This window comes from Oryzias latipes, chromosome 1, assembly GCF_002234675.1.
Source record: "Oryzias latipes chromosome 1, ASM223467v1".
Classification (NCBI taxonomy): Eukaryota; Metazoa; Chordata; class Actinopteri; order Beloniformes; family Adrianichthyidae; genus Oryzias; species Oryzias latipes.
The window spans coordinates 1028552-1054148 of NC_019859.2; the positions used below are offsets into that span (position 1 = coordinate 1028552).

The window sequence follows — 25597 nt, forward strand, 5'->3', positions numbered from 1 at the left end:
TCAACCAGTGTGCCGCGGCACACTAGTGTGCCGTGGGAGATGGTCAAGTGTGCCGTGGGAAATTACCCTCATTAATCATTCACTGATCTAAAAACATTTTCCATCTCCAGGAAATCAGCTCTTTGTTCATCCAAACAGGCCCTGATAAAACACTGAGTAGTTAGGAATATAAAAGATCTTAAAATTACTTTTTCTTTGTGTTTATTTGATTCTATTAAAGACATTTTGATAAGAATGACGGTATTTACCTGCAGCTATAGCGGTTTGCGGAAAAGTCCCGCCCCTTTAACTGTCTCCACCAATCATTGTTGAAGGCTAAATCACATGTCAGCAGTCTGACCAATCAGAAGTGGTTAAAGTCTTCACTTCCTTGTTCTTAATTCTGCTCATAAAGTCTCTCAGTTCCAACAAAAATACCAGCTAAAGCTCGTCTTTAGCGGTGTAGCTTTCCACAGAGTCCGGTGTCAGACCGTGGAACAAGTGAACAATACAATGAAGCTCACACACGCGAGTCTTTCTGCCCTTTTTCGGCAGTTTTCACACTACATCTCCCATGATGCATTGGCTTAAAGGGCCAGTGTCCCAGCGCACAATGAGTGCGCGTGAAATGTCTAGAAACCTCAACGGACAAACAAACAGTTTCTAAATTTTCTAATTTAACTTTTATTTCATCTCTTAGAAAAAACAGCCGCAACTTCCTGCTTTTTGGGCCACAATTATCACAAAATGCACGTGAGATTGCGGCGGGGGGGGGGGGGGGGGCTGTCGATCAATAGAGACCATGCATTTCTGCTTTTTTTTTTTTTTTGGATGCTGGTGTGCCGCGGGATTTTTGTCAAGGTTAAAGTTTGCCGTGGCTCAAAAAAGGTTGAAAAACACTGATCTAGACCCACTAGACAGTGCTCTGAACCTTTTTTCTTCAATGATTTGTGATCTTCACTGGTGTCCATGGATTACATGAAATCTTTCCACCTTTATCCACCTTTGTCATGGTAGGGAGAACACCTCAATGGAAGGGGGGGGGGGGGGGGGGTCATCTAAGATAGCACAAGGGGTAAAAGAAACCAAACAGAAACATGGGGGGGCATGTCCTCACTATCAGCAGATCTTTGTGAGAACCAGATCCACACCAACATCAAACATTTCAGAGGCGTCCTCCTCCTGTGGAGCTCAGATCATTTCTACCACCTAAACTCCAGATTACAGAACAGACGGCACACAGTTCCAGACGCCGACACATGGGGGCGATGTTGCCTGAACAAGAAAAGTGAACTCAGACAAACAATAAGGTCGATTCTGGAGTTTATTCTTAGAAAAAAAAAAAACAGAACTTACATTCAGCTGAACAGAGGTGGGGCAAGGTGGTCTGTTGAGGATTAACATGTTGTTTGAAATGAAATAATCTGGACTACAGAAATCTGAGTTTGCTCTGTTTTGTTCTTCAGTCTCAGTCCGTCCTTTTTTTATGTATAACGTAGGGATGAAGGACCACAAACATCTGGAGGTTCATGTTTAGGTGAGGACCGTCCACAGCGGTCTCTGTCTGGGGGGGGGGGGGGGGGGGGGGGATCTGGGTTTCATCACCAGATCTGCTCCTCTTCCTCCTTTGGCTTCAGTTTTTATGGACTCTGCTGTCAGTCCATCGATGAAGAGTTTCCCACTTCCTGTCCTCTACACACAGTCCTGCAGCGACACCTTTAAATCTGACCAGAACCTTCAGGTTCTCCTCCTTCAGACGTTCACGTTAAGGTTTGAGGACGGCCCAGAAGCAGGAGAACCAGAGTCTGGATGAGCAGAACCAAGACAGAACTTTGAAACAGAAACGACTCGAGAACATGAGAACAAAAGAAAACCAAAAACCGTCAGGAACGTTTTTTCTGCTCTAAGCTGCTTCCGGGAACCTTCTGTGCATTTAAACTTCAACCAAAAACACAAATGAAGACAACAAACGGATTTTTACCAAAATGTTCACAGATATATTATTAATAAATATTCTTCATGAGGCCTGCAGGAAAAGTGACGCATCTGCAGGACGTTCAGGCTGATGCTTCACTCTGCAGGTCCCGTCCGGTCCATGCGATGACTCTGCAGCTGGTCGTACACCGTGGCGGATTGGGGGGCTTCTGTCGGGTCCATGTGGTCCTTCTGTAGGTGGTCGTACACGGTGGCCAGGTGGGAGGCCTCCGTCAGGTCCATGCGATGACTCTGCAGCTGGTCGTACACCGTGGTTGGATGGGAGGGTTCTGTCAGGTCCATGTGATCCTTCTTCAGGACGCCATACACCGTAGCCAGGTGGGAGGCGTCCTGCATGTCAGACGTAGTTCTCTAAACACAGAAGAAAAAACAGGATCATTCAGAGGAAGTGAGGCTTCTGGAACCTCCAGGTTCTGATTCTGCAAATGAACCCTGAGGAGTCCAGAGACCCAACAGAACCCCTCCTGGAGCTGCAGCAGCTTCTGTCAAACAGAACTTCTGCTTCTGAAGGAAATAAATGGAGACCGTGATCGACTTTCCCAGCCGGTATCGGCTCAGCTGGCGTCTGAAAGGCGGCGGCTGCTCAGCAAACGGCGCCTGTGGCTTTGTGTGCGAACAGCTGAGCAAACACTGGCGGCCGGGCGTTCCCATCACCATAAAGCTTCAGCGGGAAGTACCTGCATGTTCCTGTCCTGGAACTGTATTGCCGTATACTGGACTGAGTCTTCGCTTCCAAGTCCTGCAGAGAAAAACATTCAGAACTTAAAGAATAGAATCAAATCAAACCTTTGAGCTCAAAAACTGAAACTCAATGTGAGAAAAACACAGAGAAGAATTTAGAAACATAAATCTACTGCATGATGGGAGATAAGAAACCAGAAAACTTTAGAACTCTGCAGCTTCATGAGGACTTCTGACCACATCCTCAAAGGATGGATGGATGATGGATGGATGGATGGATGACGGATGGATGGATGGATGATGATGGATGATTCAGTGGATGGTTCTGTTTTTTAACCTAAATGTTCTTATTTGTAACCTTGTGTCTCCAGTGTTTTGGATGTTCTCTTCTTCTCATGAAAACAGAAATGTGTTGAAATCTGTGCAGAAGCTTCAGCTTCAACTTCAGATCAGCTTCAACCTGAAGATGTGAAAAGAATCTGCAGATTTTCTGATCTCTGCTTTTCTACAGATGCTCCTCACAGCTGGGAAGCTGTAGGAACCAGAATCAGCAGGACCATGTCACTGTTCATCCTTAAACCCCCCCAAGAGGAAACCATTATATATCCTGGAGCTCATGGGTGGACCGGAGCTGCAGGTTGACAATCTTTACGTTACGGCATGGTTGTCTCTGTGAGGCGTTAAGGTTTCAGGGTCGACGGACTGACGGTCTGAGCCTCTTTGGTTGATGCTAACCTCAGGATGGATCTGTTCAGTGTCAGAGTTAATGATCTGCTTCTGTTTGTTGGTGTCGCCATGGCAACTCAGAGTTTCTGCTAACACTCATGGTTCCCCAGGAGACCAGGACTCATGACACTGAAACAAACACGTCTGTCTGCATGTGCATGTGCATGTGCACGTGCACCCATGTGGATTTGGTCCATTTGACATGTTGGCGTTTGCTGCAGCCAAAGATTTAATCATAATTCGGCAAAACTGTTGCTTCTTCCAAAACGAGAAGCGGTTTGTTCTCGTGAGCTTTTCTTCAAAGGGACTTCCTGTTAAAGCTGCTCTTTGGTGACCAGAACTGATGAGAAGAACAGATCACAGATCAGGAAGCTGCATCACTTCCTGCCTCAGTTTGGTGTCGCTCTTTGACCTGCTGAGATCCGCCTAACGTGTCCAAGCGCGGAACGGAGCGACGCAGCCGACAAACGCAGAAACCCAGAAAAGTCCTTCAGGTTAAATCTGCCGTCCGCCTCAAACCAAACGATCCCCAGAAACTGCTGGAAAGAAAACTTTGATCCCTTTGATCTGCAGAAACCGAAACCTTTTGATGAGCTGTCAAATGCAGGTCGATTTCTCCCGACACACCAGGAAACGCACAAACTCAGATCTGAAAAGGCTTTAGAAACAAAGGCGCCACCGGCCGGTCACACGCGTGGAGCCTCAGCGAGCGACCGAACCTTCAGTTTATCAGAGGAGAATCATGGAGATCAATGAGCTTCTGCAGAAGTCTGCACCTCCTCTGCACGACTGCAGGAGGAAACGTGAAAACACAGAACCTATCTTCATCTTCATCTTCATCTTAAACCAACCTTTAGAGTCATGAAATGAAGAGAATCTGCTCTGAAGGTCCATCACAGCCTCTGAGGTCTGGACTACAAACACGTTGGATCTTCTTAGATCTGCTGCCAGACTTCAGGTTCTTGTCCTGATGACGCCTTTAGAGGCGCTCCACAATCTGGTGTTCAACATGCTTCCAGACGTTTGGACTTTCCAGCACAGTCTGGTTCACTTCTGGATCATGTGACAGACATTGAAGGTGTGGCTGAACGGCTTCATGTCAGGCGGGTCCCTGAGCTTTGTGGGGTTCCTCAGGGCTCAGTTATAGGTCCTACTTTAAGATCTTCCTCAGACTGTTTGGGTCGACTTCCTGATCTTTTTGACAAAGCGTGGAATCATTTCTATGCAGATGACATTCAGCTGTATTCCTGTGGCTCATCACTCTAGACCGCCCACTGCAGGATGCCCCCCCCCACTCCTAAACCTCATCTTTCCAGATTGTTCTGGTTCTAGAGTTTTGTCTTTTAAAGTGTTTAGAAATGAAACGTTTGCTATCAGGTAAAAACAGAAAATCTGATTTTCATTCTGTTTCAGATCAGATTATGTTTTAAAACGTTACAGGACAGACTTTAGCAAATAAACAGGGTTCACAGACCTTCAAACATGTCTGGAAATGGCCTTGAATTAGAATGAAATGTGGATTCTCTGCATTTATTGCAGTTAGCAGAAGAGTTTTGTTTAGAAACGTCTAAAACCGTCACGTTTACAGAACAGCCGTCCTGCTTTCATATTTACATCAAAAACAGATTCTGAAAGTGAAAGGAAGCTCGGTGATCGAGTGAGAATACCTGCCTCGTCTTGAGTTTCTGCGTCTGAGTCTGAGTTTCCACTTGATTAAACAAACGACCAACGCAGTGATAACAACTATCATTGCTATGGAGATGCCGATCGCTGCCCAACCTGCAATGAAGATAAAAGCAGGAAGTCAGACATCTAGAACAATGTCTTCCTGTGAGAATGAAGGGAAGGTGAAACTTACGGAGCCTGGTTGATTCTTCTGAAATGACATGTGAGCAGAGCGTCTTCACCTCCACAGTCTGAGATCTGTTTTCTGCCAGGTTGGAGGACTCACATCTGAAAGAGGCGTCCAGGTCCTCCTTGGGTATGGAGACATTCAGAGAGAGCACAGAGTCCCTCCGCTCCAGCTTCTCCTGACCTTTGAACCATGACAGAGAGCTGTGTTTGTCCACAGAGCACAGCAACCAGCAGCCGTCTGAGCTGGAGTTCAGTCTCTGCACAGCAGGGGGCGCCACCGAGTCTGCAGACAGAGAAGGAGAAGGGTCAGGGTCCTGAGCTGTCCAGCTCCAGACCAGCAGAGACCCAAAGAGGAGGGTCTTCTGTTGGCTCGGGAAGCTGCAGAGGTTCTGGAAACGTCATCGAACGGACAAAAGAACAAAAAGACGACTCACCAAAAACTGTCAGGTTGTAAAAGACAACATCTTTTTTGTTATTAGAATCAATGCTATAAAGTCCAGAGTCGCTCCTCTGCAGGTCTGTGATTGTAAAGAGTCCAGAGGATTGATCCCACAGAATTCTGTTCTTGTAGGGTTCCCTGATTATTCTCAGTTTAGTCTCTAACACCTGAGCAAGGTTTGTTGATTCCCGTAGCAGAAATCCTTCCTCAGGAATAGATTCAGGCAGAGTGACGTTTCCTCCCACAACAGCCTTCAGGAAGGTCTTCTGTCCCTCTGAAGCAGCAACAAGCATCACTGGAAAACACCAGGAACAGATCAAACTCTACAGACGTAAACATTCATCACATTTTACGTCTCTGTTATTATAAAATGCTGAGAGAGTTAAAGGTCCAAACTCCTGTAAGGGTGTGGTTGCAGAGCGTGGAGGCGGAGCCTGACTGGCCCGGGTTGGTCCCGCTCAGCCTCCGTGCTACAGCTGAGAGGTGAAACCAAAAAAAACAGTTTCTGTCAGAAGTCAGAACTCTGTCTCGTCTTCTGATCACCAGCAGGAACCATCTCTAGAGTTCAACCACTACATCTCCCAGCAACCCCGGCGCACACTTCCTGGATGCCGCACACCTAACTCCCATTTCATCCCATCAATCACAGCCCGCTTAAACACTGCCCTGAGCGAGGCTCAGTGTGAAGAAGTTTTCTGTCAAAGAGTTAATCCAGACGCTGAAACAGCGGTTTACCAGGCGCCCCTCCTCCATCACCCGGACCCAGCCGGGCAGTTTATCGTGGAGGTGGACGCCTCTAACAGAGGGGCCGCAGCTGTACTTCTCCAGAAAACTCAACAACTCAGAGCGTAACTATGACGTGGTCGACCGGACCTGCTGGCCATGAAGGAGGCGTTCATTGAGAGGAGGCATTGGCTGGAAGAGTCGGTTCAAGCCTTCCTGGTCCTAACCGACCACAAGAGCCTAGTGAAGATGATTAGTTCAAATGCTGCTGGAATGCTGGGTCATCAGAATTTTCACCACTTTGAACTTGGATTGTGAATAATATCTAGTAAAACTTTCTCTACTTTCTTAAACATATGAAACAGTCGTCCATGCTCTGATCACCTCTGGATCAGGTCTGAATCCAGCAGAATGAGTCACGCTTGAATGAAAAACACAAACGTGGTCCAGAGAAGGAAACACGAAGCCTCGCCTGAAACAGAACATGTAGAGGATTTCCTCCAGAAAAATGACCTTTATGATCAATGACCTGGTCTGAACTCATTTTCCCGGTGATGTTGATAAATTCTCAGTAACTGAGAGTCATAGCTGCTGGTTTCAGCCAGAACGCGACTGACTTCAGACTCCTGAACCATCAGGTCATCCAAACTCACATGACCGTCTCCAGACGCCTTTCTCTGGTCACATCTGTCTCTGACGGAACCGACCCAAACCCGACTCCACCCACAGACGTTGAACCTGATATTTGTCTTCCTGTGACTTCTGTTGTCGTGTCAGTGATTCTGTTTCCTCATCGTCATGCAGTGAACGTCAGACTCTGATGACAATAAACTCATTCTGAAATGGAGAACAGGAAGAAGCAGCAGAACATGACCTGTTCCAGGGAACAGGAGGGGTCTGCTGGGACCCGAGGACCGGAACCAGACCCTTTGGGCTTCAGAACCTCAGAGTAGATCCATGAGGAACCAAAGAAAAGCCTCTTTTCACGTTCTGTGAGGATCCGTATTGACTGTAAACCTAAAAATCTACACAGTCAACAAATATGTCGGTTTAGAGTAAACAGAAGACTGAGATGGATTTAAGGCGGTTGTCATGGTAACCGAGCTCAGCTGATTATTCCCGCAGGTCTCAGTGTTTTTCATAAACACAGTGACGTCCCTAAAAACTGACAGATCTTCTTTCCTTGAGACAAACTGAAAGCAGAAGATTTTTCTCTTTCCTTCAGTGATCAGATTCAGTTTGAGCTGCTTTTCCAAACCGTTGGTTTCCATAACAACCAGATCAAACATTTACAGAGAACCTGCATTTTCATAAAATACAAATTCATGCAAATATTTCAGCTCTTCTGTTTTGCTGCCAGACAAAAGGAAGTGCATCTCAGGATCCGGGTTTGTGTCCTTAACCAGCTTCCGCAGGTGAAGACCACACCTGTTCAGCCTCTAACGACTGATTCAGCTGCTGCACCTGGACAGGTGAAAACACGGACCCAACGGGCCAGCTTTTCCTGCAAAGATTCAGACCGGGATGGACCTCCAGGTTTTAAAAAAACCTCATTTGACGTTAAGCTTTTATCTAAAAATAAACTCTCTAATTAGTAATACATGTCTAAGATGTTTTCTGATAAAATCCTCCGGGAAAAATGATGATAAAGCAAAGTTGATTTTCAGAATATTCAGAACATTTTCCAACAAGAGCCTCCCAGAAGAAGCGCGAGACGCTCCGGTTCGAGGGGGGGGGGGCAGTGCTGAAACACCGAGCATCCGAACCGAACCAAACCGGAAATAGAAACTCCCGCAGCTTTTCCAGCGAAGAAATGAAGCAGAAACTCACCAATATAAAAGCAGACGGTTCTTTTCAGCAGCTCCATCAGAGGAACATCAGAGAATGACTGACGAGCTGCAGCCGCGAGACCCGGGGAGGGGAGGGGCCTCTTCCTCTTCCTCTTCCTCTCAACTCTTCTTTTTTTTACTTGTCCAGCAGCTGAGCAGACAGATGAGAGCTGAAGGCCTCATGCTTAAGACAGATTTTCCTGTTACAACAGGAGTGATGGCTCTTCTGACACAGCAGAGGTATATCTGAATAAACCCTTTAAGGAATCTAGACTAAACTTTATTTGTATGAATTACATTTGTCTTTTTAGTTGGACCGAACAGAAAAGAAGAAGAAAGAAAGAGAGATGTCTGTGTGTGTGTGTGTGTGTGTGTGTGTGTGTGTGGGGGGGGGGGGTTGTTAAAGCTATAAAGCAGCATGAGGCAACAAGTTGCTGGATGTTCATAGTTATTACTGTCAGGTGTGGATGCATAAAAAGTCTAAAGGGGCGGGGCCTGTCTACACACTCAGATGTTACAAACACACCTGTTGGCTCCAAAAATGTTCACTGCAAATTTGTCAACATGTACACAATACAACTCATCTTCACACACGCATAGTTACACATTAAGACCAACACAAGTGAAATATTTCATTCAGCCACGCCAACTATTGGTGCAAAGGTGAGCTAACACCTGTGCTCAGGTGAGTCTTTATGTTCTTTTAAAATGGTTGGAGGATGGAGAACCCCCCCCCAACGCCACACGGCAGCAGGCAGAGAACAACCGCCCCCCAGGTGATCGCATCGGCCCCCCAGGCCATGGCCAGGAGGACTGCTGCGGGGCCCCCAGAGCCAGAGAGCAGGGGGGGGGGGGGGGGGGGGGGGGGACAGAGAGTGCAGCTCCAGCCCAACCAGGAGAGCAGCTCCCCCACACCCTGCAACAGACGAGCACCCCACCATGCAGCAACCATGGGAGGGGTGACACTGCCAAGTAGCTCCTACCCCTGAGGTGCATCGCAGGCTGACCCCCCCATCACCTTAGTAAGTCCCTCTTGGGGCCTGAGGTCGCTCTGGACGACTCCTACCATGGGATGTGGGGGGGCAGGTAGGCAGGTTAGTTGGCCCTTTAAGGTCTGTTCACACCGGGACAAATTTTGCCGGCGATTTTCGCCGACGTTTAACGCCTCGTGACTAAACAAAGGGCACCAATGAGAGTGTGCACACCGACGCGAAAAAACGGCACGCGTCAAAACGTCACTTTTTAAAAAACGCCTAGGGTTCGTTTTTTTTTTTTTGACGCCTCGCGTCGAAAATCTATTCGACCAATGAGAATGGCGCTTTTGCACACGTGTCTGGAGCTTCTGAAGTTACAGTAAAACACAACTTGGGGGCGCTCAAACATCAAAACTGCCTTGCTGAGCACACATACCAGCGAAGAAGATAGACACCAAGTAGCGTCTACACTGCCACGAAGCAATAATGACGGACATTCTAAAATATCCCCGAACCAAGCACCAGTTGGAGCTACTGGTGCCTGAAATATTCATGTTTTCTTTGTATGATTCTGACAAGCGCGTAAATACTTGCTCTCTTCTTCTGAGTGAAAAGCGACTTTAAGAAGCGTAAAGTTGCGCAGCGCCACCTTGTGTACAGGAGTATTTCTGTTTACATTAAGCGCCATCTAGTGTCAGGGAATGAAATTGCATGTTCACTCGGCTCATCGTCAGCGAAAATCGCCTGGGTGTGAACACAAAAGACTCTGGCGAATATTCGTCCCGGTGTGTACGGGCCTTTAAACTGCGGCTGGTAAGGTGGAAGGTTCCAGGGTTCGATTTCCGGAGGGAATGAACAATGGTAATTGGGCAATTACCATATCAATGGCAAGCAATTAACATTCCTAGTGAGGCCAAGACTCCTAACGCTGCGGCTCGTCTGCAGGGGAGGGGTCAAATGCAGAGAACAACTGTCGCACACCTAGGTGTGATTGTGGGACTTTACTTTACTTTAAAGGTGGAAAGATTTCATGTAATCCATGGACACCAGTGAAGATCACAAATCATTGAAGAAAAAAGGTTCAGAGCTCTGTCTAGTGGGTCTAGATGACCCAACTCCCAATGTTAAAGTGCCTAGGATAGAACAAGGGGTACAGATAAATCATTAGACCCGAAAATTCAACTTTAAACATTATGGATGTCATCTTAAATCCTGAGGACACAGTGGTTTCCTAGGAAACGATGACAATGGTGATGAAGATGATTGATCTGTCCTTTTTTCTGATTTTAAAGCTTTTTATCTGATAAACTTTTATTTTTGACATATTTTCCTCTCCTATGGCATCTCTAATCCTCTGTTTTAGAAAAACCCAGAAAAAAATTAAAAGATTTTTGATCCCAGGGTGTAAATACATTTACATTCTGAACAGGAACTGTGCCATGAAGAAAACTGTCTGTAAATTCATCCAGAGACTTCCTTTCACTTCCCTCAGTTGATTTATTTAAGCTGAAATCAATGAAGAACCAGATTAGAACAAGAAACCCTTTATTTTCCCACAGTGCATGGGGACATTTCCATGTTATGGCGTCACAGATAGAGATAAAGTAAGTACACCTCCAATGGCGACTCAAACAAATGAAGCCTGTTTTTGTGGGAGGAAGCCGTAGAGAGACATGCATGAGGAGAACACGCTAACTACACACAGAGAGAACACGGCTGGGTTTTGAACCTTCTCACTGTCAGGCTGACCAGCCAGCAACGTCTGCAACATGGAGGAAACCACACGCTCCCCTCAGAAATAGAGCACGGGGGAGGGGGGCAGAGCAGAAGCAGACACGGTGTTGCAAGCTTTCCACCCCCAAAGGCCCCCCAGCACCCGAGAGAAACCAAAGAGGAGCCTTGATGAGTGAAAGCAGGTCAGCTGATGGCCGACAGTCAAACCGAAAACTTTCCGTCCTGCTTCTCCTGTCAGCCACTCGTCTTCAGCGGACGGCCTCTTGTTTCCTCTGACGCCTTCGCCGAACGGAAACACAACACAAGGGGCTCAAACTGCAGACACACAACCACACAAGACCAAGTCGCTGCAGCAATCAGTATTGTAAATTGCTTCTGAAGGGAGGAGCAACCAACCTGCTGAACACAAAATCAACGTAGTCACTGAACTCGTCTCATGTTCCTCATAAGAAGCTTCATTTAGGGTCAGTGTTGTCCAGAAATGAGGCGGACCAGAGGAGTGGGTCCACTCCAAATGCATCGATGCAACCCGGGTCTTCGGGTGGGATGTATAGATACTAGAGATGGTCTCTTGACCCCTCAGGGTTCAATTCCTGGTTCATGCAGTCTCTTGTTAACGTCCTGGGTCGATGAGTCCATCTGCCACTCAGACAGTCCCTGCTAAAACCTCATTCAGGTCCTTCTATGGAACCCAGCGTCAGAACCCAGCGTCAGAATCTAACGTCAGGACCCAAAGTCAGGACCCGACGTTAGGCTCTGAACCACCATGATAACATTCTGGATTCACATGCAGAGACTCGCCCTGGTTGTTGGTTAACTTCTCCATCCCAGAAATGTCATCAGAACCCTTCAGGCTCGGCTGACAGACGCGTCTTTCAGCCTGAGGCTGAAACGGTTCTGAATGTTGAAACTGAAGCGGTTCAGACTCTGACAGGGCCGCCGGCAAAACCAGCCTGGGTTCAGCTGTGATGGTTGGACGTGGATGGAGGAGTATCAGTCTGAGGATTGTTCTTCCTGTCCAGCTTCACTTTGGCCATGCAGATCTGGTTCTGGGTGAATGCCCCCCCCCCCCCCCCCATACAGCAGGTGGCAGTTTGCTCTCTTTTCATTGGCTTACCATCCACCAACAAATGAGGGCGGGGCTTGGGGACGCGTAGAAAACAGTCCTCTGGAGCTAACACAGTGGTTCCCAAACTTTTTCTGCAGAGCCCCCCTTTCTGAAGATTAGAATATTTTTGAGCCCCCCCCCCTCCCCACACTGACACAAACATACAAATCCTTTGTTTCTACACTCCACCGCGCCCCCCCTGCAATAGGGGGCGCGCCCCCCAGTTTGGGAACCACTGAGCTAACAGGTACTTGAGACTTTTGACTATGGTGTGTCTTTAGAGCTCCATGTTGGGGGGGGGGGGGGGGGGGGGGGGGGGTTCAGAGTCCTCTGAACCGGGTTCTGGACCTCCTGTCCAAACCAGACTCTAACCCTCTGAGAACAAAACGACCACTACGCACCAACAAATGGACTCTGGCGTGGTACAGGTCACATCTGGATCTCAGGGACTCTATAACCAAACAGAACCAGTCAGACCCGTTTTGAACGATTGATTATGAAAACAGAATCATTTATGGAAGACTAACCTAAAGAAATGTTGAGCAACACTTCCATCTAAAGAGCGCTGCTTCATAACTGACTTTGAGCGGGAAACGTGGCGGCTGTGGAGAGGAAGAACCTGCAGCAGAACCAGGGAAGCCTGCGGTGACCTTTGACCTGTAGGAACTCTGGTCTTATAGTTTTGGACACCAGGAAAGAACCACCAGCAAACACATCTTCTCCTGCAGGAGGAGGAGGAGCAGTGGGATCACGGTCTCACCCGGACCTCCTTTCTCTGGAGGCGTCTGAGCGTAGCGTTCTTCCTCTGGTCTCACGTTCCTACAGCTCAGTCGGGGGTTCAAGAGCCGGAACCGGTCCAAACGAACCGTCCAGAGTCTGAAAGCAAAGCTTGGCCAGCAGGTCAGACACCAACCTGGATTTGATCCTGGGGAGGGATCTGCTGCAGGCAGAGCACCTTTTCCAGGTTCCTCAGCAGGTTTTCAGACTGGGGGGGTTAGCCTGACGGGGAGCGTCAGTACTGACTGCAGAACCCTGAGTGTCAGGATGAAAGGATGAAAGCGGAGAACACGGCAGCCTCCTGCAAACACAATGACAGCTGGAAACCCCCACCTGCCAGAGGGGGCGGGGGGTCAGACTGGGAAACTCCAAATGCTGCCCCACCCTCAGCACCTCTCCGGGACCCGCCCTCGCTGGCTGATCGGCTTATCAGGGAAAAGCCCCGCCATAAAAGAAGGGGGGGGCTCTTGTGCAAAGACAGAACTCAGATTTCTCCCTGAGGGGTCCAACGGCTTTTCTGTTGGTTTCATCTCCATAGCAACCATTTTCTGCTCTGGTCGCCTGGGGGGGCGACTGTCAGGTCCCTGACCTTTTCAGGAGAATCTGCAAAAGTAAATTATTATTATTTGTTGACCACGCCCACATTCCTAATATGGTCATATCGTCTGTCAAATTGGTTTGTTCACTTTAAACCGACAGTTAATGTTTTAAATTTTCCCTCTATTCTGAAACTATCGTGTGAGCAACAAGGAAACGACCTTTTGCTAGCTCGCCATGCTAACGGCGGTCAAAACCTGGATCTTCAAATTCCAACCGTTTTTCCTGATGATGGGAGGAGTCAGACGGCGAAAGATCCAAACCGCTGGGAGGAGTTTGGATCTGTAGCTGCTACTACAGGCATTTTATCTTTTTTAGTTCAAGATGCTGGCCTCCTATCAAACTCTCACCCTTGGGCACAAAATGGCTGACAAACGTGCCACCATCCCATAATAATCTCAAAACCTCCCTTGGTTATCTCTGACAAGCCCCATAAAAGATTTGAGCTCCCATTCATCTTTGTGATGGTTCCTGTGATGTCATGACAGTTTTTAGTTATTTATGGGGGGGGGGTCCATGAGGTTTTTACGAGTTTCGTTGAGTTTTTGAGACATAATCTGATCCTTCAGAGCAGAAGTGCTGCAGGAGAAAAGCCGTGGAGGTTTGACGTTAGCGATGCTCTTCGTTTGTTTGTTCACTTCCTGTGACAGCAGCCCCCCCCTCAGCCCCCACACCGCCGTTTCCGTGCCGGTGCTGAACCTTTGCACAGATGAGTTGGACCTGAGGACTAAGCCTACCCTGTGGTTGGACGATTGCAGAAGCTGCAGAGATGTGAAAGCGGGGCTGGAGGGAGGGGGAATCAAACCTTCAACCGTTCTGCAGGAGCCTTCAGCAGAGGTGTCCCACAGGGAGCAGCGTTCGCCCCCGTTCAGTCTGTGTTCTTACGAAAATCAGCTGAAATGTGTCAGACAGAAATAACATTTCTAGACTCCTGATTGCAAAACTAAAGCCGCGTCTTCTGCTTTCAGAGAACCACAGGTCTGTTTTAAGTTCTGGTGACTCATCTTCTCATCATCTTCCTCATCTTCATCGTTCCATAACTTCCCATCATGACTGAGGTTTTCAGCCACCACGGCCCTCCGCCTTCTCTCCTGAAATAAACCGTCCACCTTAAACAAATATTTGATCCTGGATGGCCGCCGTGGGAACAGTGGGTGGAGGACGGCGGGAGGCGACTCCGTTCCCGCCTTTTGTTTGACAATGTGAAGAAGAGGAACAAGAGCCGAAGGCTGCAGTTCCTCCAAAGACCACTAGAGGCCGGCTTCAGAGACCAGCAGCTCCCCAGACTGGTGTTTGGTGTTTGTCAAGTGTTCCTGCAGCGCCACCGTCTGTCAGTAAGGTTGGGTTTGGGCTTCTGCTCTGTCTGAGGGTCTTTAGACGTGTTTCTGTGGTGGAGATCCACCGCTTTGCCTCCAACAGGCTGCTGGTTCCTGGTCATTGGCCGCGGGGCGCCTTCCTCCCTGAGTGGCAGGCGGGGCCACGAGCGGCGTCTGCCGTGAGGCTGCAGCCGGAGGCGGCTTGTTCTGAAACCACAGCAGCAGCAGAAACATGCCCACAGCCCTGTGAAAGTGGAAACAGAGTCAGAGGTCCATCCTCCGTCTGTTCTTATTTCCAGCCTGAGGATGGCGATGAGCGTGCACGTGCACATGCACGCGGCCCGTGAGGTCTGTTCTCACCTGCGTCTGCACAAAACCCCTCCTAAGCTGTTGCAGGACCTCGTTTCTCAGAAGAGCAACCCTCACTGAGACGCAGTCTGGTTTTTTCACACCTTTGAACAGAAACCTCCCACCCGCCGATCACAACGATGTGTTCAAAGAAACAAAACCTGCAGAAGCAAAAGTCTCATCAGCAGAAGAAAGTAAACAGTCAGAGTCTGGACCTGGAGAAAAGTGAGGGAACAACTGCAGAAATCTAAGCCGTTTCCTGTCATTTCTGTACCATGGAGCTTCACCAACCACCATACTTCCACCGCCGTGCTTCCCAGTGCACATGCACTTCCTCTTCCTGTTTTCACATTTATCAGAAACCATCTAAATCAGGGGTTCTCAATGCTTTTGGAGCAGAGGGCCAAATTAGTAACTCCACATTAGACTGGAGGCCAATTTTGGTGAAAAAAATGGATAAACCGTAAAAGTAGTTTTTATTATTTTTAATGACTGAATGTCATTAGTACAGTTAACCAGACCCTCCAGATGTTTTCCAGAGGTTACTGTCCAGATCTTCTACTCCTCTAGTAATCGTATCATTTGCAGATTTATTTCTTCAAACTTACTTTGGACAAACAGTGTCAGCTACTTTCAGCATTTATTCTTTTACAGACTCCCCGTCACTGAAGGGTTTCCTACACCGGGCCCTTTCCAGAACCGCACCGTAGCTTCTGTCTCAGCTTCACTGGATGTAGTCATTTTAGTGGACATCTGCTGTGCAGCATCGCCTCGTTGTAGCTGTTGGAGCTCATTGTTGTTCTCCTCAACCATAGATTTGTCATAGTTTCTATGATTTGTAACACAGTGACACAGTAACATTTACCTGCATGCAGATAAGACACATGACTTTATCCATGAGGTACAACAAAGTTAGCATTTGTCCATTTAGCTAGAAAAGGCCTTTTCTCCTCGCCAACACAACATTTTTGGCTCTCCTTTTCTTCTGCTGTCGTCACGCTCCTTCCTTCTGCAGAGGCAGTGACGTAGAAAATGTTGTCTGCCTTTGGCCCCCTGTCTAAACTCTGAAGAAGTTCAATATTTGACAGAGCTGGGACTTCCCCCTGAAGGACTGGACGGTCTTCATTGGAGTCCCGGCTCCACCTCCTGGTCCTTCCTCTGTCATTGAAGGATTTCGGACGTCTCCAAACATTTCTGAAGATGCTCCAAATGATTCTGGTACCCGAGTCCGTTTGAGCCCAGAGATTGGTCGGTTTGATGGCTCTGTTTCATTCCTGGAGTTGAACCGGTGTCACGTTGACACGTTTATGCACTTCTCTTTTGAAGGTTGAGGGTTTGAATTCCAGCTGCACAGTCCTCTCTCTCTCCTTCTCCTCGTGAATCCTCTGGGTTTTGACCTGAAGGTGGGTTTGCTTCAGGATGGATCATCAGGAGAAACTTCATCCGTCTCAGCTGTGTTGAGGCTTCAGGAGTGAACAGGGATTCAATCCTTGTCGTCAGTGTCTTGCTCAAGGACACAACGTCCACCCGGGAATGTGTCTCCGCTCTGTGAGCTTCAGCCACGGATGGACCAGAAGATGAGGATGACGTTGGTTTGTTTCCAAAACAAGGAAACAGGAGCCTCCGGTTTGTCTCTAATCCTGTTTCCACAGAAACAGATTTGACGTCTGACGGGATCTACTGGATCTCCACTGTGTCTGTCTGCACGAGGAAAAGAACAAACCTGACTCCAGGTGAGCTTCAGCAGCACCACCTTCATCCATCCACGCCACAGCAGGTGGGAGGACGATGGCGGTGGTCTCTTCTGCTGGAAGAAGACAGGTTTCTGTCTTCAGAACCCTCTGAGGTCCAGCTGAGAAGATCCCAAACACGTCAAGGTCTTCAGATCACAGATCCCTGATCCAGACTTCTTCTAAGCCTCACACAGAAACCTGAACACGGCTGTAAAGACGCGAGACGTTCCAGCAGGAAACGTCCAGCGGAGGCGTCACCAAAGATCAACGTGGAGCTGAAGGTTTGGGTTTCAGTCCAGAAGAACCAGAAGATCTTCAACTGTGATCATTTCAACCTTCATGTAGATGTTTAGATCACCTGTAGGGGTCACGAGGAAGGTCAATGTCCAGTGAAACTCCTGACGATGAAGACGAGGCTCACAAAGAAGCAGTCATTTTAACAGCAGATCGTCTGAGACGTTCTACAGAATCAGAACCTCTGATTCTGATCTGAGAAGTTCTACAGAACTCTCAGTCTGACCTTCAGCTGGAGTCATCGTCACCTTCAGGCCTCATCCAAACCGGAGACGATGGCGTTTGCCTCCAAACCCAAACAGGAAGCTGAAGCATGTGGTGTTGCCGGGCCCGACCCGGCTCAGCGGCTGAGATCAGGTGGCCCCCCGGTGCAAACCCCCCCTTTGACCTTCATGATGGAGGTCTTCCTGTTTGAGGAGATGATGTAGGGAGGGCGGAGCTGAAGCCTTGGTACCCATGATGCTTTGCTTGGCATAAATAATCATGGATCCTGAGGTTTGATGAGCAGTTTTATAGAGCTGCTGTCATGGATGCTCAGATGTTTCCATCCCACAAACGGTTTCCTGTTGGAGCGAGGACGGACTTACCTGCATCCAGGAACTCACCTGAAGCTGACGGTTGGTGGAACTCTCCACCTGTCGCACAGGTTAGCTTTGAAATTTGCATACAGCTGTCAGGAAGGTCGAGGTCACTGCAGGTGACAGCTGCAGTAATCAGCCTTTATGACGTGTCGTCGTGGAAACGGTCAACAGACCAGCTGAGGAGGGAGGGAGGGAGGGAGGGGGAGTGGACTGCCTCTGCTCTTGCTGCAGCCAGCAAGTGGTTAAGATCACAGATCCAGGAGCAGACATGAGCTTCCTTCTGGGAGGCAGCGTCTCCACGTGGGAGGAGCAGCTGAGGAGGTTTGGACATCTGGAGAGAAGGACAGCGTTAGACCAGAAGGAGGCGCTGCAGCACAGCCAGAACACTCAGAGAGACGATGTCCCTGCTGGTCTGGGAACTCCTGCACCTCCTCCTCCTGGAGAGGCTGGAAGAAGGAGGTCAGGGCCTCCTCATTGAGACTTCTCCCCCCATGACCCAAACCCCAGATGAATTATGGATGGATAATGGTGGATAGGGGGGGGGGTCCTAAAACACGAGAAAAAAGCTTCATGCTGAAACTTAAAGACTCACACTCCTGACGTCATGAGGAGGATCTGAGGACAGGAGAACCTCACCAAAGATGGAAACCATCTTTGGATCTTTAGTGCCTCCTGCTGGACACTCGGTGGTTCTGCAACACAGACACAGAAGAATGTGTCTCTGCTGATCCAGGTGAAGGTAGAGCTGATTCTGTGTCTGCAGGTGAGCTGACCCACAGAGCAGAAGATCAAACCTCCTCAGAACCACAAACAGAAGTCTGAGAACCTGAGACAGTTCCTACTTCTGTCCATCTTCAGCAGAAACCCAAACAGGAAGTGGTTTCACAGAGTTCCTCTTCACAAAGCTTCATTTGCTGCGTTTCTGAGTTGTTGCTCACAGTCTGCAGGTGTGACGTCCACACGGAGGAGGATGAAGCTGCAGGAGATGGTGGTCTTCACAGGTAACATCTTTCTGTTCAAACTGACCAACCTGCCCGTTTTCTGCTCTCAGAACGTCTGAGGAGAACGTCTCCGCTCAGCCGCTCTGAGAGACGAAGAGGAAGCAGGAGGAAGATTTCCGGCTGATGCTTCAGTCGCGTTTCTGACTAAAAGGATGATTTGATTCAGAACTGACTGTTCCTGGTGTTTTCCAGTGATGCTTGTTGCTGCTTCAGAGGGACAGAAGACCTTCCTGAAGGCTGTTGTGGGAGGAAACGTCACTCTGCCTGATCCTCTTCCTGAGGACGGATTTCTGCTACGGGAATCAACAAACCTTGCTCAGGTGTTAGAGACTAAACTGAGAATAATCAGGGAACCCTACAAGAACAGAATTCTGTGGGATCAATCCTCTGGACTCTTTACAATCACAGACCTGCAGAGGAGCGATTCTGGACTTTATAAAATCGATTCTGTAAAAGGAAAAGTTTTCGTTGTCTCTTACAACCTGACAGTTTTTGGTGAGTCGTCTTTTTGTTCTTTTGTCCGTTCGATGACGTTTCCAGAACCTCTGCAGCTTCCCGAGCCAACAGAAGACCCTCCTCTTTGGGTCTCTGCTGGTCTGGAGCTGGACAGCTCGGGACCCTGACCCTTCTCCTTCTCTGTCTGCAGACTCGGTGGCGCCCCCTGCTGTGCAGAGACTGAACTCCAGCTCAGACGGCTGCTGGTTGCTGTGCTCTGTGAACTAACACAGCTCTCTGTCATGGTTCAAAGGTCAGGAGAAGCTGGAGCGGAGGGACTCTGTGCTCTCTCTGAATGTCTTCATACCCAAGGAGGACCTGGACGCCTCTTTCAGATGTGAGTCCTCCAACCTGGCAGAAAACAGGTCTCAGACTGTGGAGGTGAAGACGCTCTGCTCTGACCTTCTAACCGGGTCTGTGGGAAAAGAAACTGCAGGTGAGGCTGGATCTTCACTGATGATGATGATGATGATGATGATGAGGTGTTTCGGACAGATGAGATCATCCTCTACTGGATTTCTGTGGTTTCCACTGTGATTGGAAGTTCTGCTGTCGTCTGGATCGTCGTTTCAACCATGCAGAAAGATGATGAAGAGAGTTTGGAGTCTTCATCATCAGACCTTCTCACTCGTAAGCACAAAGCTCAGAGTTTAGATCCCATAACAAATCATAAACTAAATATATGGTTCAAACTACTGCAAAAATACAAAATCTTGAATGGTGCAAAAAAATTAAAATGGGTAGAATGACAGACAGTTCAAACCAGCAGAATACGATCAAACTTATAAATGTTGGACTGCAAAAGGAATAACAGCATGGTGCTTGTTTAAAAAGGACGGACTGCTGGAGAGTTTTGAGAATTTGTCTAAGAAATTACACCTTGAAGATCGGGAGTTTTCAGATATTTACAAATGAGAAACTATTATAAGAAAGCAACACAGAGCGACTCCTCTGGGGATGAAGATAGTTTAAACAATTACAAAGGCGTATAGAGACGGCAATACTAAAGTGATTAGTACGCTATATACATCTTTATAAAATCTATATATCTATATATATATATAAATCTTTAAGGGAATATGACAAAAACACAAATTTAAAAGTAAAATGGGAAAAAGACTTAAACAAAGATAACGGAGCAGGACTGGAGACACCGCCATCCCACCACTGGATCACGAACATGGAGAGAGTTCACCTGAAGAGCCTTATAAGATTTTTCATAACACCTAAACTGAAGAACAAACAGTTAAAAACAAATCAGAGCTGTTGGTGTGAATGTGGAGAAGTAAATGTGGACCATTCTCATGTATTTTGGAAGTGTCTGAATGTAACAGGATTTAGGAAGATGGTGTGTGAAATAACATGCAAAGTGCTGGGATATCCAATTCCTCTGGAACCAGAACTGTTTTATTCTTTACATGTTCTCAGGAAACTCTGTCCACCAAAGTGACAAATACTTATTTAAAGTTCTGTCACTAGCCGCCAAAAAATCATTAACCAGGAACTGGGGCACTACGTCCATCCCATCAAAGGAGCACTGGACTCCGATGATGAACGACATCTATTTAACAGAAACAACAACATACAGGCTGAGACTGCAAGAGGCACCATTACACCGAAAGTGGAAAAAATGGACACTATACAATAAATAGAACCAAGAAGCACCTAGAATTGACCCTTTTTTGTGATGTTTGTTTGTGATTTGTGTTCATGTAACAAAAACGAATAAAAATAAAGTTTTAAAAAATAAAAAAGCTCAGAGTCAGAGCTCACACCTCAAGGTTTGCTTCACCTCCTCTTCCTCTGTCTTCTGTCTGCAGGCGTCAGGTTCACGAAGGCATCAGAACCAGGAAGCTGATTGGTTCTCCAAAGGAGGACCGATCATTCCTCCTTAAGTCCTCCATCAGCCCTTCAGGAGGAAGCAGAGAAGACTTCTTCAGATCTTTGTCAAGCAGATGACCTGCAGCTCTCCACTGTTCTCTGCTTCAAAAGGAACTAATGCTCTCATTTTCTAAGCTCCGCCCACACAAGTGACTTGTTGCTGATTGGTTGTCTGCTCTGGGTATGAGGGCTGATCATCTGTTTCCAGTCAGATTTGTGCATTTCAATAAATTATTTCATGTAAAAAAACTGAATTTATGTCTGCAAATTTCTGACTGTAGATTTGAACTGAGTGGCCCCGCCCCCCAGCGTTCCAAACAGGAAGTGGCTCCAAGAAGCCAAAATCCTGTAGACTTCTATAGATAGAGTAGAGGACAAAATAGTTGGTCCCCCTCAGTTATAGAAAGAAAGTCCACAATGTTCACTGAAATGACTTGAAACCTTCAAAAGTAACAATAAATTTAAATTGATTGAATATTAAATTATCACAATCAGCCATTACTTTAGAGTTGTTGATTAACAGAATTATTTTAAAAAACAAACTAATGAAATAGGGCTGGACAAAATGATGGTACCCATAACTTCATATTTTGTTGCTCAACCTTTTGAGCCAATCACTGCAATGAAACGGTTTCTGTATTTGTCAATGAGCCTTCTGCACCTGTCCACAGGTATTCTGGCCCCCTCCTCATGAGCAAACTGCTCCAGTTGTCTCAGGTTTGACGGGTGTCTTCTCCAAATGGCATGTTTCAGCTCCTTCCACTGATGTTCAATGGGATTCAGATCTGGGCTCATAGAATCCACTTCAGAATAGTCCAACGCTTTTCTCTCAGCCATTCTTGGGGGTTTCTGGCTGTGTGTTTTGGATGGTTGTCCTGTTGGAAGACCCATGACCTGAGACTGAGACCAAGCTTTCTGACACTAGGCAGCACATTTATACCCAGAATGCCTTGAAAAAAATGAGATTTCATTTGACCTTCACAACTTCCAGACACCCTGTTCCAGATGCAGCAAAGCAGCCCCAAAACAGAACTGAGCCTCCTCCATGTTTCACAGTAGGGACAGTGTTCTTTTGGTTGGATGCTTCATTTTTGAGTCTACCAACATAGAGCTGATGTCTTCTTTCTCTTTCGGCTTTTCCCATCAGGGGTCGCCACAGCGAATCATCCTTTTCCACCTCACTCTATCATGGACATCTTCTACTCTAACATTAGCCAACTTCATGTCCTCTGTTAAGACATCCATGTATCTCCTCTTTGGCCGTCCTCTTGCCCTCCTGCCAGGCAGCTCCATCTCCAACATCCTTCTACCAATATATCCACTATCCCTCCTCTGAACATGTCCAAACCATCTCAGTCTGGCTTCTCTGACTTTGTCGCTAACACAGGCAACATGAGCCGTCCCTCTGATGTACTCGTTCCTTATCCTGTCTAACCTGGTCACTCCTAAGGAGAACCTCAACATCTTCATCTCCTCTACCTCCATCTCAGCCTCTTGTCTCTGTCTCACTGTACCGTCTCTGACCCATAGAGCAGAGCTGGTCTCACCACTGTCTTGTACACCTTTCCTTTGAGTCTTGCTGGCACTCTTCTGTCACACAACACTCCTGACACTTTCCTCCACCCGCTCCAACCTGCCTGCACTCGCCTCTTCACCTCTTTTCCACACTCCCCATCACACTGAACTGTTGACCCCAAGTACTTAAACTCCTGCACCTTCTTCACCTCAGCCCCCTGTAACCTAACGCTTCTACCTTGATCCCTCTCGTTCAGACACATGTATTCTGTCTTACTACGACTGACCTTCATGCCTCTTCTTTCCAGAGCAAACCTCCACCTCTCTAGCTGTTCCTCCACCTGCTCTCTACTCTCACTGCAAATTACAATGTCATCCGCAAACATCATTGTCCAGGGAGATTCCTGTCTTACCTCGTCTGTCAGCCTGTCCATCAGCATAGCAAACAAAAAAGGACTCAAAGCTGATCCTTGGTGTAGTCCCACCTCCACCTTGAACTCCTCTGTCTGACCTACAGCACATCTCACCACCGTCATACTTCTCTCATACATGTCCTGAACTACTCTGACATACTTCTCTGCCACTCCAGACGACCTCATACAGTACCACAGCTCCTCCCTCGGCACCCTGTCATACGCCTTCTCTAAATCTACGAACACACAATGCAGCTCCTTCTGACCTTCTCTGTACTTTTCCATCAACATTCTCAAAGCAAAAATGGCATCAGTGGTGCTCTTACGGGGCATGAAACCATACTGCTGCTCACAAATCTCCACCTTCTTCCTAAGCCTGGCTTCCACTACTCTTTCCCACAGCTTCATTGTGTGGCTCATCAACTTTATTCCTCTATAGTTGCTGCAGTTCTGCGTGTCACCCCTGTTCTTAAAGATCGGGACCAGAACGCTTCTCCTCCATTCCTCAGGCATCTTCTCACTCTCTAAAATCCTATTGAACAAACTCGTTAGAAATTCCACTGCTGTCTCTCCTAAGCACTTCCATACCTCCACAGGTAGGTCGTCAGGACCATCGGCCTTTCCGCTCTTCATCCTTTTCAGAGCCTTCCTAACCTCATCCTTTCCAATCTCTGCTACTTCCTGCTCCACAACAACCACATCTTCCTCCCTTCTTTCCCTGTCATTTTCCTCGTTCATCAGCTCCTCAAAATACTCCTTCCATCTTTTCTGTACACTCTCCTGGGTTGTTAGCACCTTTCCATCTCTGTCCTTAATCACCCTTATCTGTTGCACGTCCTTCCCATCTCTGTCTCTCTGTCTGGCTAGTCTGTACAAGTCCTTCTCTCCTTCCTCTGTGTCTAGCCTGTCATATAGCTCATCGTAAGCTTTCTGTTTGGCCTTTGCCACCTCTCTCTTCACTCTACGCTGCGCTTCCTTGTACTCCTGTCTACATTCCTCAGTCCTTTCTACATCCCACTTCCTTTTAGCCAACCTCTTCATCTGGACGCATTCCTGTACTTCCTCATTCCACCACCAAGTCTCTTTACCGTCTTTCCTCTTTCCAGATGACACACCTAGCACATTTCTACCTGTTTCCCTGATAATCTCTGCTGTAGTTTCCCAGTCATCTGGAAGTTCATCCTGACCACCCAGGACCTGCCTCAACTTCTGCCTAAATTCCTCACAAGTTTCTTCATTCTGTAGCTTCCACCACCTGGTCTTCTTTTCTGTTTTCCCTCTTTTCTTCTTCCTGACCTCCAGAGTCATCTTACACACCACCATGCGGTGCTGTCTGGCTACACTCTCTCCTACCACCACTTTGCAGTCATTAACCTCTCTCAAATGACCTCGTCTGCATAGGATGTAGTCCACCTGAGTACTACTACCTCCACTTCTGTATGTCACTCTATGTTCCTCTCTCTTCTGGAAGTAAGTGTTGACTGCAGCCATTTCCATCCTCTTCGCAAAGTCCACCACCATCTGTCCCTCCAGATTCCTTTCCTTCACACCAAACCTGCCCATCACCTCCTCATCACCTCTGTTGCCCTCACCAACATGCCCATTAAAGTCTGCTCCAATAACAACTCTCTCTCCTCTGGGGATACCCTCTATGACCTCATCCAACTCACTCCAGAATCTCTCCTTCACTTCTAACTCACAGCCAACCTGTGGCGCATACCCACTGACTACATTCACCATCACCCCTTCGATTTCTAACTTTAGGCTCATCATCCTGTCTGAGACTCTTTTCACCTCTAGAACACTGTTTACAAACTCCCCCTTCAGAATCACTCCTACCCCGTTTCTCTTCCTATCAACACCATGATAGAACACTTTGTATCCTCCTCCAATACTACGTGCCTTGCTGCCCTTCCACCTTGTCTCCTGCACACACAGTACATCTACCTTCCTTCTCTCCATCATGTCTGCCAGCTCTCTGCCTTTCCCTGTCATTGTGCCAACGTTAAGAGTCCCTATTCTCAAACCTATGTTCCTGCCTTTTCCCTTCTCTCTCTGGCCACGGACCCTTCTGCCTCCCCTCTTTCTTCGACCAACAGTAGTCAAATTTCCACCGACACCCTGTAGGTTAACAGCATCGGTGGCGGTCGTTGTTAACCCGGGCCTCGACCGACCCGGTATGTCCAAAGTGTTGTGGATGATTCGCATGGTTATTTTGGCAATTTTTACGCCGGATGCCCTTCCTGACGCAACCCTCTCTATTTATCCGGGCTTGGGACTGGCAACATAGAGCTGATGTGCCTTACCAAAAAGCTCCAGTTTGGTATCATCATTTTCCCAGAAGCTTTGTGGCTTGTCAACATGTATTTTTGCAAATTCCAGTCTGGCTTTTTTATGATTTCCTTTCAACAGTGGTTCCTCCTTGGTCGTCTCCCATGAAGTCCACTCTGGCTCAAACAACCACGAATGGTGCGATTTTCCCTTTCTGCCATGAGAGAAAACAATAATTTTCATAGAAAGGTATTGTTCCTCTTCACTGACTCACAAATCTTCATCCAATCACACAAGTAGCACATGTGTGGCAATGATGAGGAGACACGTCTT

At 47.6% G+C, this 25597-nt stretch overlaps 1 protein-coding gene and 1 long non-coding RNA gene across 2 annotated transcripts; both read right to left on the bottom strand.

Moving 5' to 3' along the window:
• Positions 1-1285: 1285 nt before the first annotated feature.
• LOC101169013 lies at positions 1286-8341 on the bottom strand. Its single transcript, XM_004084615.4, has 6 exons — positions 8228-8341; positions 5670-5969; positions 5240-5518; positions 5053-5160; positions 2652-2713; positions 1286-2325 (listed from the first exon to the last, which is right to left on the bottom strand). Exons 1-6 carry the CDS (start codon positions 8262-8264, stop codon positions 2050-2052), a joined length of 1062 nt encoding a protein of 353 aa, XP_004084663.1. The 5' UTR covers positions 8265-8341; the 3' UTR covers positions 1286-2049.
• A 2389-nt stretch (positions 8342-10730) lies between these two features.
• LOC110013614 lies at positions 10731-12114 on the bottom strand. The gene is made up of 2 exons (XR_002288766.2): positions 11331-12114; positions 10731-11249 (listed from the first exon to the last, which is right to left on the bottom strand). It is a non-coding gene; the product is annotated as an uncharacterized LOC110013614 (long non-coding RNA).
• Between the last annotated feature and the right edge of the window lie 13483 nt (positions 12115-25597).